This window comes from Agaricus bisporus (genome assembly GCF_000300575.1).
Source record: "Agaricus bisporus var. bisporus H97 unplaced genomic scaffold AGABI2scaffold_1, whole genome shotgun sequence".
Lineage (NCBI taxonomy): Eukaryota > Fungi > Basidiomycota > Agaricomycetes > Agaricales > Agaricaceae > Agaricus > Agaricus bisporus.
The window spans coordinates 367800-379730 of NW_006267344.1; the positions used below are offsets into that span (position 1 = coordinate 367800).

Genomic DNA, 11931 nt, shown 5'->3' on the forward strand with positions numbered 1-11931 from the left:
GGCGGGGACATCTGGGTGCGTCTCCCTGTAGTTTCGAAGGACAGCCGGTGAGAACTGGTGGGAGTTGTGTGACCCAGGACGCTGATAGTGATATTAAGTTAAAAACAGATGAAACGTATGTCTAAAATAATTCTGGCGAACGCGTGTAGTGGCTTTGAACATCAAGAAGTTACAACCTCGATATATCTTAGACTCAAGTGTTGTAGGTGTATTTAAAGGGAAACTCTCTAAAGCGCCAACATGCCCCCCTGCCCCGAATCTTAGGTCGTAGTCTCGATATCCTGCCACGAATTCAAGATGGCGGGGTCTGACCTAACTGCTTTCACCTTAGCTCAGGGTCCGGAAATTAGCTTCATCGCTGGGATGTTCCTTGGCATCTACTTCATATCCCTCGCATTCGCGAATCGGTGGTTGCTCTTCACGGACGATGGATGGAATCTCAAGCGGAATATTCAGTGGTTTACTTTTATTATAACCAACGCCATTGCAATACCTGTATCGATCAACCAGGTGATGAAAGTGAGAATATCGGTCGCAGATGCGCAGTTTGTAGAACAAGGCCATCCGCCAGGAGAATACGTTGAATCGCATTGGATGCCTATTCTGCAGGTTAGCCCCTAGTTAACTGACCATCTAAATGGAACAATAATGGGACTAAACAGTGTGGCGTCACGATAGTCGCTATTTTACTTGCGGATATTGTTCTAGTAAGTTCATCCTGAAAAATACAACTAAAGAATGTCAACTAAGTGTTCCAGATCTATCGCCTATGGATGACCTTTATGAAGAGATGGAAATTTGTGTGGTTCCCAACCATCCTCTGGTTTGGCTGCCTCAGTTGCATGGTCTTGCAATTATTCTTGATGATCGAGAATGTTCACAATCCCGACTTCGGTCCATACAAATGGGCGACTGTCAACATGGTCGTTGGTCCTGGCATTGCCCTTATTCCACTATTAGGATTATCCATAGTACTGAATGTATACTGTTCTGGTGAGTTTTACGGATGGCAACTCCGATGGTGCAATTGACACAGTGGGTCAGGTCTCTTGATAAGGCGAATTTGGAAAAGCCTTCAAGAAAGTGGGAACAGCAGCAGCAAAACGCAACTCCAATTGCTTATTCGCGTTCTCTTGGAATCCGGTATTCTGTATCTATCCACCAGCATCGTACATTTTGGAATCTGGTTCGGCTATGATAACTACCCCATCCATGTAATGGGATCAATCGTACGTGTTCCCTGGGATTCCTTCCAGAGTCGACTGAAACGTGATTTGGTTTTGTGCAGCATACGGCAGTAATCGGCATTGTGAATAACCTTATCATCATCCGTGTCGGACAAACTAGATTGAAGCGAGAAGAACATCACACAAACAATCAGAAATTGACAACTATCATGTTCGTCGAGGACGAGACAACTTCAATGTCGAGCACGTACCAGAGGAGTGTCTGAAGCATTTTCACGCCGACAAATCTTTTATATATTTCGGAGTTGATCAGAGCGCCGGCATATTATCACAATTTTGCATTCGGTCCTTAAAAATACTATGATGTTATTTCCTCTGCCAATAACATAAAGAAAGCAAATTACAATCTTCGAAAAGGCAATCATCGACTGTGAGTACGATACAGTATATTAATCACAGTCCACAAAGAGTCGTACGGAGCTATATATATATATATGACAACAACATACAGAAAGCAAGAAGTTGAATTATATCCAGAAGAAAGAGAGCCTCGTTTAATCAAAGTCCGGTTGTAAAAACTTGCAGCCCATTATTCGAACTAGGAGAGGGGAGGGAAAGCTCAGACATTGAGTACAGAGTGTAATACTAAACGACTTACTCGTTCCATCCGGCTGACCAAGTCCATAGAGCATTTCTTTAGGATGAAATCTCAATGAACACAATCTCGGAATATATCGTGAAGGGAGTGTTTTCAGCGGAGCAAAATTGAGACCTGTCTGGGTATGAAATGACGAAAGAGGTTCACGTTGATTCAGCGAATTGACAGCGATCTTTTGCGCGCGCCAACTGCCAGGACTGATTGCAGACGAGCTAGACGTATTTCTCAGTTTCGGCGTAAAAAGGGAGCAAGGATGGGAATGGACTCAACGTTGCGAATACACCAGTCATCGGATGAGTATCGAATGCTGAAAGACCTTGTGGTTGGATGTTCCATGTGGTAATAGGCAAAGGTGGACCTCGCATATCCCATAATTTAACTTGACCATCCAAACTGGACAAAACGAAAGGCGGTCAGAACGGTATAACCACCGTAAATTTTAGAAGAAAGGGAACGCACCTTGCCGAGAGTAGTTGTAATCCTTGTTTGGGATGCCAACATACATTTTGCACCCAAGAACCATGATCTGAGAATGTCCTCACAATCGAATCTTCTTCCTCTATCCGTCGATCAAATATCTTGACCATACCATCACCAAAACTGGCCGCAAACGTTTGAGAGTCGTCCATATCTGAAACTATGGCAGTGACCGGACTTTCAGAACTAGTATCCAAATCCTAAAAAGCATGAACAACTTATTCAAGAAGATGTTGGATGTAATGTAACCGAAGACTCACCAGCCCTTGCGTTTCAGTCTGAGCATCCCAAACTTTAATAGATCTAGAATCCCCGCCAACCACTAATACCCCAGCAGACTGCTTCCAATCAAGTACAACACCAGCACCCTGTCTCATTGGAACGACCTCATTCAAAGCTCTGAATGCAGTAACTGTCTGTACTGGACCTTGTTCCAATACAGGATCGAAATTTCGATAAAGCCGAACAATACCCTCTGACGATCCTACAACAACTATTCCACCGACGTCTTGATTGATGATATGCATAGAAGTTATACTGGTTCCTCTAGGATTGCCGTTACACCATTGACTTAGACGTTTACGTGTCGACCAGTCATATACACTTGGCGGGCGTACATTAGTTTACTGTCAAGTCTGTTATGCAAGAAATATATAGGCATACCTGATCATATCACTCTCGTTCGCAACGACCATTTGTTGATCAAATGCATGAAAAACCATCGTGAGAGGATATCCACCGGTTTGTATCGTAGCTACGGGTCTATCCCACCGACAAAATTCTACACCATTTTCAATTAAATAACACGAATCATATTATTGGGAGAACTTACCAGCATTCTGAGCTTGTTCTCGCGTCTCATTCACCACCTGTTCATTTCTCGCATTTCTCCAAATCTGATAATTATACTGCATACTTCCCGGTTCATCCGCCTCAGTTTGCTAAAAGAAGACATATATACAGGTATCAGCCCTTTCAACATTACAATTAAACGAAAAAAAAACCCACCCTCATCTGCGGTTCCTTAAAATACTCACAACACCAATCATAAAATGTACTCCTCAACGGCAAAACATCTCTAAACCCAGCACCAGTTCCCAACCCCAAAATCACACCACTAGTTCCACTACCACCTCCGCTGCCACAACTATCACCTGAATCTCTTGAAAAAGTACTATTACTAGGACTCGATATCGTATTCGTTCCATGATGGCGATGATGGTTCTGATGTGGATGATTCCGCTTAGGATACATCCCACTTTTCCTTCTCGCACGTAACCGTTCCATATCTTCTTCCATCAACGCTTCCATAACATGATAAGGTTGAAAATCATATGTGCGTTGTTGTGGTTGTTGTGCTGGCTGTTGCGGAATGTCGCGTATCGTTGTAGATGATCGCAAAGATGATAATGATGAAGGGTAACGCTCAGCATCAAACGTCGACAATAAGTTCATGGAAGTAGGAGGAGGAACAGTATAAGGTGATTCATAAACAGCGAAATTGAGATTAGGCGGCGGAGCCCTCGTAAGGTCTATATATTCTTGTTGATAATGATACGGTTGGGAAGTATTCGGTAACCCAGAAATCGGTGTCGTGATAGTCGGAGTCGAACGACCGTCTTCGGAAGTAGGGGAAGGAAAAGCAAGTGATTTGATGAATGACGACGTAGCATTCGCAAGTGACGACGTTCGTTTCAACGGATTAGCAAACGGATTCATCGTTGACTCGATTTTAGGTGAAGGTGGTGCAATAACAGCTGTCGTTGAGTGCGGTGGATGTATTGAGGAAGATTGAACTTTAGTACGATCGGAGAAATTGCTGCTTGACGTTAATGTCGAAGAAGTAAAACCATAAGATGATGCAGTAGTAGGAGCGAAAGTCGAATTTCTAGGTAGCGAAGGTGGTTTATCCAATGACGAACTCTCCAGCTTCGTAAAAGGCGATTCCAAGAGTAAAGCCATAATGTAATCCACGATCGTTTGAGCCAAAGTTGCAACTTCCACGTAAGGGTCAACCGAAAGATCCAACAACACGACAAAGATCGTGAAAAAGGATGAGAGCAATACTCTATTCTCCTCCTTCAACATTTCATCATCGCTAAAACCATCCAACCACTCCGCCACAGCTTGATTCGTCATATCATCATCATAGATATATGACGTTGAACTATTGTTTGCAGCAACACCCGCACGCCATCTCCTGTCTTCTTCCCAATATAACCAAGCACAAACCACGAAATAACCCCTCCATTCCTTAACCAAGCAACTTATCACAACCAATAATTCTTTCCTACACATCGGACTTGCGTCATCCTTAATAGCGAGGGTAGCGCCAGTAGCCACGGCCACCTCCATTCTAAAGTGTACTCTCTCTTCTAATTGATGCATGGTCCCCGTACCACCGCCACCAGGCTTCGTAGGATCCGCAGACCCAGAAGCTCCCATAAATGTTCCCAAAGCATACAACGCCGCCGACCTAACTTCCGCCGAATCATCCGACAACATTCGAATCAATTTATCCTGAGTCCCATGGTCAACGCCATAAACCTTTATCTCATCATTCCCAGACCAGATTTGAGCAATACACAACGCCGTCCATTGTCGCAACAAGAAATCAGGTTCTTCAAGCCGCTCGTAACAATTGTCGAAAACTCTTTCGGCCCAGCAGGCCGCTTGTCCATGGGGAAAGTCTCTCGAAACAGCAGCGAGTATGAATGAACACATGGCTTTATGTTCAGAAGAGTTGGGTAAAACGTCATCGTTTTTTAAACCGAGTACGGTCGAGAAATATTTGAAGCCGGAGGAATTAAATAAATCGGTCTGAACAGTTTGGTCTACGGCAAGAATGCGAGCCCAGATGAAGATCAAAACTGGTCGAAGATCTTGACCTGCTGCTTGAAGGAGTTTGGAGATATAAGGGAATATTCCTATCGTCAAAACTAGATGGACGGCCCAAGGGCCCAGATCGACGAACTGGGATAGGAGAATGAGAGCGCGGAGGCGATGAGGTTGAGATAAAAGGACTTGAAGGACAATGGGTAGTTGATCGGGTGGTTTACGAGGTACGAGATGTTGTTGATCATTGATTCCGTCTAGTTTCGGGCGCATCGACCGAATTTCATCCGCAGTACGTTTACTGAAGTCTTTCTCATTGAAGACGGGTTTCTCGCCTACAAATGTAGGATCTTGACCAGTAGCTGACACAGGTAGCGCCATAGGTCCTCGTTTGGTCAGAGCAGAGCCTCCGCGAGAAATCCAAACTTCGAAAGCAGTAAGTTGGTCAGCGAAGAATCGGTTTGGGACGTAGACATAGGGTTTGGCATCGGGAGGTTTGATGAGCCCACGAAATGGATCTTTCCCAGGTTTTCCTATCATCTCTGGAGTAATTCCAAGTTTCGTGAGGTTGCCACCCTTCAATTCCGGCCTCTGATAGAGGAGCTCAGGAAGTTGGCGTAGACATGCGTCCACAGCCAGATCCCACGTATCCCAGAGAGGGTGAGTGTTGGTAGGAGGAAGGCGAGGTTCAGTTAGAGGTGTGCAGTGATAGTTCTTCATGACGCGTTCTGCGAGAAGGAAGTTGCGGAAAAGTGATGCAATGAGGAGGGAGAACGATATAATTTGACAAATATTTCACGCGGAAATGTGGTCCATGCTATCGTGTCTGTAATGGCGGTAAAGATCCAGTTGAGCTCGCCGAGAGGAGTTCTCCGATCCTTCAAGTCACCAGGGAGTTGCATGACCATGTCCATGGAGATACCATTGGGAAGCTGATTCATCATGATAAAGTATCGCAGAGCAATGTCGATCGGGGAGGTGAGGCAAGACGTGAAGACGTCTGCGGGTAGCTCGGGAGACGAGGGTAGCTGCTCGTTTGGACCACAAGCAGCTAGTTGGAGAGAGTCGGTAAAGGGATGCACACCTTCGGGGAACTCTCCATGTGCAGCTCTCGCTTCCTGATCACGGCGACGAGCAAACGTATTAAAGTTGTTGAGCAGATTGCCTGCCGCCGAACAGTCCCAGATGTAAACGCCGGGGGAGCCAATCCAGCTCTGGACTTCCTGGATTGAGACGGGAATATACTGGGTGTAGTTGCGGTTGAAGCACCACAGCTCTCCGCTGGAAGTTGGCTTAGGAACGCCGTGGCCATTGTAGTGGAAAAGAACGGCATCGTCTTTCGCTTGTTTACGTAGGGTCTGGCAGAAGCGACGTAGATCTTCTAAAGAGGGATCGAGAATGGGTTTGTAGGCGATTTTTAGGCTGAGTCCTTCGAATTGATGTTGAAGATTGGAGCCAATAGCCTCTAGAGCCTTGTGGGATGGCAGCGTGTGGGGGTTGACCCAACTTTCGAGGACGGAGCAAGGGTTGGTTTTTACAATGTCTGGAGGGTCGACATCGATGTTGAGACACAAGACGAGGGCAGCATTGGCCGTCTTCAGCTTTCCTGGTGCTGAGCCGCGCCAGGGCATGAACTGTTGAGACCATGGCGGGCCTGGCGTTGGGTTTCCACAGGTGAGATGGCGTTTGACGGACCAGTAGGGAATCGGCGGTCCAGAGTCAGGAGGACTGTCCAGGGAACCACTAGTGTTGTCTCCGTCGCCGCTGCCCTGCAGTTGCGCAGAAGGCTCTGAATGGCCGTCGCGCTCAGTGTCGGAGTCAAAGGCCATGGAGGTCTGTGGGAGAGGTCCGGTCACGGCGACTTACCTTCTCTGGCATGGACGCTCCCCTGGGTTCCGTCGTCACCATCCCACAGGGCAAAGGCGTCGTCCGCTTCACCGGTCCAACCCAGTTTCAGGTCGGCAAATGGATAGGTATCGAGCTCTACGAGCAAAACGGCAAGAACGATGGCTCTGTCAACGGCGTCGTCTACTTTACCTGCAAAATGAATCATGGTGTCTTTGTCCGCCAGAGCCAACTCAAGGCCGTCCATGGCATGGAAGAGCACCTCTCGGTGCGCCTTATTGTCTCTGCTGTCGAGCGGGACCTAACAATGCAGCCTGTAGCGGCCTCGCCCGCAGGCTCACCAACGCTCGAATAGTAAAAGTCTCCTCGTCAAGACAGGCGTACCTGCAACCAGCAATGCGTCTTCTCCGCGTTCGCAGAGCCCTGCAACTAAAGTTGTACAGCAAACTACGCCCATAGCCCACAAGATCGCTAGAACAACCACTGCATCTCCTACCAAGCGCGCCCCTACCCTTAATGTCCAACAACCTCGCCGAACCCTCGCATCGCGGCAATCTTCAAGTTCAGATGTCCCACAGAGTCCAGCATCTAATTCTCCAGGACCCTTGTACACCAAGCCTGCTGCTGTTCTCACTAATTCTCCCGGACCGCTTCATGTTAAACCCACTGCTGCTCTCGCTTCCGCGGCTAAGCAAGCGCCACGAACATCATCTCCTCTTAGTGTACCATCCGAACAAGCAGAGTCGGCCACTACTCATTCACCATCCACATCTCCCAAGGTTGCCACATCCGTGCCTGAACGCTTGCGACCACAACCGGTGTCTCCGAGCTCATCAAGTGCCCCCGCTGTCGTAAGTGTCAATTTGACGTAGACATTTCATTTAACCGATGTCTCTTTTAGCGTCCACCAGATGACGCCGAAACCCAAGAACTCCGCGTCAAAGTTCGCGTCCTCGAAGCCAAACGCACTGACGATGCTCGTCACATACGTGAACTCGAATCCCAAATTGAAGACGCCAAAAATTTCATCACCGTAAAGCCCAAACTTCAGCTCAAGCTAAACCAACTTCAACAAGATCTTATCGCCACCAGACGCGATTTGGCTGATTCACAACAGTTATGTCAATTGGCCGAAGGAAGAGTTGTCGATACTCAAGATCAACTGGAGATGGCTATGCTTGATAAAGAGATGGCTGAGGAAAGGGCTGAGGCTGCCCAAGCTGAATTAGGGGAAGCTCAGGAAAAATTGGCGGTATTGCAGGTTGAGATGAACGTAATCAAAGGTGGCGAGGAAGGTGGAGGTATTGCTCTTCTACAAAGCTTTTTTTTTCGTTGCTTGACCCTTTGTATTTCAGAGAAACCTTCTGCTGACGGCGAAGCTTCCGCAAAGGGCGCTCTTGCGTACATTCAGCTGGAAAAACAAAATGAGAGACTGAAGGAAGCTTTGATCAAGTAAGTAACCAGCTAGTCCTAACACGCTTTCTAACCTAACCCTTGTACAGGCTACGGGATCTATCACAAGATACTGAACATGAACAGCGTAGACGGATACAAGAGATGGAGAAAGATGTTGAAGTTCTCGACGAACTACAAGGCTAGTAATCACCCCTTACCGATTTCTGTCTCCTTACCTTTATAGTGTTTCAGTCCAATACGACGAGACCATAATCAAGCTGTCCAACGCCGAAACTGAAATCGAAGACCTTAAACTTCAACTAGACGATGCCGCACACGCTGAAGATCTGCTCCTTAGCCTTACAGAACGGAATCTAGAGTTGGGCGGGGTATATTTGCCATCTCCTTCAATCAGTCATGAAGTGCTTAATGCGTCTCTTTTGACAGAAAATCGAAGAAATGCGTATTACAATTGAAGATCTCGAGGCTTTGAAGGAACTTAACGATGAGTTGGAGGAGAACCACCTCGAGACTGAGAAACAATTGTATGAGGATATTGGTATGTGCTCCTACAGACTACATTAGCTTCGTACCTTGAAATTCGACTACAGAAACGCGTGATACTCAGATTCGTGAACAGCAGAACAAGATTGCTTCCCTCGAAGACGCCTACCAAGATCTTGAAGGAACTGTCACTCAATTTAGGGAGTTTGTAATCCAACTTCAGACGTGCGTTCGCTTCCATTATACTCAAAACACATTTCTGACTATTTCCTTCCTTAGCGAACTCGATGCTCTACGTGCTCAAACCCAGACCGCACAAAACGAGTCCGCCACTGCTACATCGCAAGCTGCGGCTATGATCTCTCTGAATATGAAGCTTCAATCTTCGGCTGCCAAGAACCAGGCCAAGAATATCGATCTTGAGATCTGGAAATTAGACGCCAGAGAATCAAAGGAGCTGTTATCTATCGTCCAAGTACGTTCATTAAATCTCGATTCTCTTGGCATATCAATTCATTTCTTTTCCAGCCCTACCTGCCACAACTCTATACTCAATCCGACTCCGACGCCACACATTGTTATCTCTTCTTCCTCCGTCTCTCCTACAAACTAAATCTAATCAATACCGTTATTGCTGCAAAACACAATATCTCTGAATCACTCAATGGTCCTGGACCTATATCGGAAATACTCGTTGGTATATGTGAAATGCGTGGACGTATAGCACAGTTGTCAATATTGTGTAAGAGGTTTTCAGCGGTTTTGAGAAGGGATGTGGAAGTGTTTTTGAATGATGGTGCGAGGATTTATGGAGAGTTTTCATCGTTTGAAAAGAGGATTGATATGCATCTGGATTTATTGAGGAGGGATGAATTTAGGGAGATGGAATGTGTTAACGATGTTGACCGGTAAAAACGTCTTCTTTATTCTCTGTTTTTCATCGAGCTCACTTATGGTTGTAATTCAGGATTCAAGCGGAGTTTGAACTTTTAGCAGAAAGGTGTTTCGCCAACTCAGAATATGACCTCGCGGAACGAGAATTGGGATATGCGGTTTCATTTGATTTGGATTTGGATACGTTTTCTTCATCGATTGCGCTTACGAGGACGTGTGTCGCGACCATTTTGGATGATAAAGGTACAGATCAAATTTACTCCTTCCCTCTCCACCTGCTTCTTGACACTAAAAATAGACGTCGTATTGGAATTGGATGGACGCGATATCGAATCGGAGTTACTTGGACCTCTGCAGAAACTTTTGGATCAGTGCAAAAGTGTGAAAGTTTTATCCAAGTACGTATCCTTTCTTCCTCTACAAACATATTGACTAAATATTATTTGTCAAAGGAAAATGACGAAACGATTTGATGATTTGAGCCAAGAGTCCGCTGCCCTGAAGGCGTCAATCATACCCCAACTCAAGGCTCTAAGTAATCCCGTAGCCGAGTTAGTTGATTTCGGTATCCAAGTAAGAGAAAGGTTTTACGCAGTTCCGTGTGGGGTATATCGACTGATTCGATTATCAAGCTCGCACGACCGATCATGGAGCATACGAATAACGCTCGGAGCTCCCAGTCCTCCTTCTTGCTAAATAAAGTTCTTGATTTCGTTAAGGAGACAGGCACTAAAACTGTCGCGAAAGACCTGAAACCTGGGGAATCGGTTTGGCAAGCGGTGGGAGCGGCTATCTCAGGATTGGTGGAGGAAGGCACAAAATTGTTGCCTCTGATACTCGAGCCTGAGAATGTCGTCAAGAGTGAGTTGTATCCCCTCTTTACCTTAGTCTTTCCCTTTCGCGGCAATGATCTGCCGCCTGTGACTTTTGACTCTATCATACCCGTTTCCTTTCAAAGCAATGATCTGCCGCTAATTAGAAATCTGTTCCAGTCACGGGCTTGCCACCCTGGGTCGTACGTATCGAAGAGATCAAAGCTGCACTCGAGGTCAACGTAGAAGCAGAACGCAAAGTTGCGAAACTCAATGATGAAATGCAGGGATTGATACGTACAGTGAAGGGAAAGGACCAGAGTATCCAGGAAGCCACTGTCAAGATTGAATGGATGGAAAGAAGAATGGAGGCAGCGAAGAGGCAAGCGGAACTTATTGGCAACCTCGAAAATGAGTTATTGGATGCGAAGAAGCAGAAGAGGGACTATGAAGAAGCTATGGAACATTTACAGAGTGATTTGGATGATTTGGAACAGGATAATGCAAAATTGAAGGCGTTGACTGCTGGGGAGGAGAAACAGGGTCAGTGTCTTCCCTTTCTTCGTTCCGACGCACAAGGAACATGTGTTTATTGATCTTTTCTACCAGCGCCTGGCGCTCAAGCAGTCGAAACGGAAAATATTCCAATCGAAGGAAGCTTGGAAACATCGTACCTACTGGAACAGGTTCGCGGCACTGACTCTTCAAGCGAAATATTTGATTTTACTGAAATATCTTTAAACTTAGATTGAGGCACTCCGTGGAACAGTCCGCTTCCTCCGAACCGAGAATTCATACCTGAAAGGCCAAGACTTGCTTCGCGAAATAGAAACATTACCTCGGCTGAATGTCCCTGTTGCATCAACACCGCGTTCGCCGACCCCACCATTAATTCCTTCCGAACTGTCGGATACGACTACGGACAGTGGAAGTGACAATGATCACTCTTCGGATGAAGAATTCGGTGATGGTATGATTAATGGATCGCGGATGCTAAAGATGAAGAGACAGTCACCCCCAACTTTGAGATCGCTTACGAACGAAACGAAGATGCTGTATAGGGATGTTATTCGGTTCTCGTCGTCACCGAGAGTTGTGAATTTATCGGCTTTGAATGCGCAGAGAACAGAATCAAAGATGGGTGATGGGCCTAGTAACGGTGGTGGTCGCGGGTGGATGCCGAAGAAAAAAACACCTGCTGCTCAAGTGTTGGCGAGAAAAGTGCAAGCGGAGAAACTGGGGATGAGGGTACAGGGTTTATTGGAGCGCGCGAGTGCTTTAAGTCAGAGGGTGGGCTAAATATTTATGCTAGGGAACGGACTGC

The 11931-nt window shown here is 46.3% G+C and overlaps 3 protein-coding genes across 3 annotated transcripts; 2 read left to right on the top strand and 1 right to left on the bottom strand.

Moving 5' to 3' along the window:
- Window positions 1-255: 255 nt before the first annotated feature.
- AGABI2DRAFT_175645 (hypothetical protein) lies at window positions 256-1453 on the top strand (the record flags this gene model as incomplete). Its single annotated transcript, XM_006453833.1, has 5 exons — window positions 256-609; window positions 663-707; window positions 759-993; window positions 1045-1229; window positions 1289-1453. Exons 1-5 carry the CDS (start codon window positions 298-300, stop codon window positions 1451-1453), a joined length of 942 nt encoding a protein of 313 aa, XP_006453896.1. The 5' UTR covers window positions 256-297.
- Window positions 1454-2057: 604 nt separating this feature from the next.
- Window positions 2058-7249, bottom strand: AGABI2DRAFT_147275 (hypothetical protein; the record flags this gene model as incomplete). The annotated part of the gene is made up of 10 exons (XM_006453834.1): window positions 2058-2069; window positions 2127-2238; window positions 2305-2522; window positions 2583-2925; window positions 2986-3103; window positions 3155-3263; window positions 3331-3354; window positions 3637-5885; window positions 5933-6885; window positions 7020-7249. 10 exons carry the CDS (start codon window positions 7247-7249, stop codon window positions 2058-2060), a joined length of 4368 nt encoding a protein of 1455 aa, XP_006453897.1.
- AGABI2DRAFT_181913 (hypothetical protein) lies at window positions 7034-11931 on the top strand (the record flags this gene model as incomplete). The annotated part of the gene is made up of 18 exons (XM_006453835.1): window positions 7034-7243; window positions 7323-7625; window positions 7695-7853; window positions 7904-8297; window positions 8358-8454; window positions 8505-8596; window positions 8650-8786; window positions 8845-8956; window positions 9009-9126; window positions 9181-9376; window positions 9430-9809; window positions 9869-10038; window positions 10094-10193; window positions 10248-10368; window positions 10428-10656; window positions 10788-11150; window positions 11217-11293; window positions 11355-11931. The coding sequence occupies 18 exons, from the start codon at window positions 7034-7036 to the stop codon at window positions 11904-11906; spliced, it is 3810 nt and encodes a 1269-aa protein (XP_006453898.1). The 3' UTR covers window positions 11907-11931.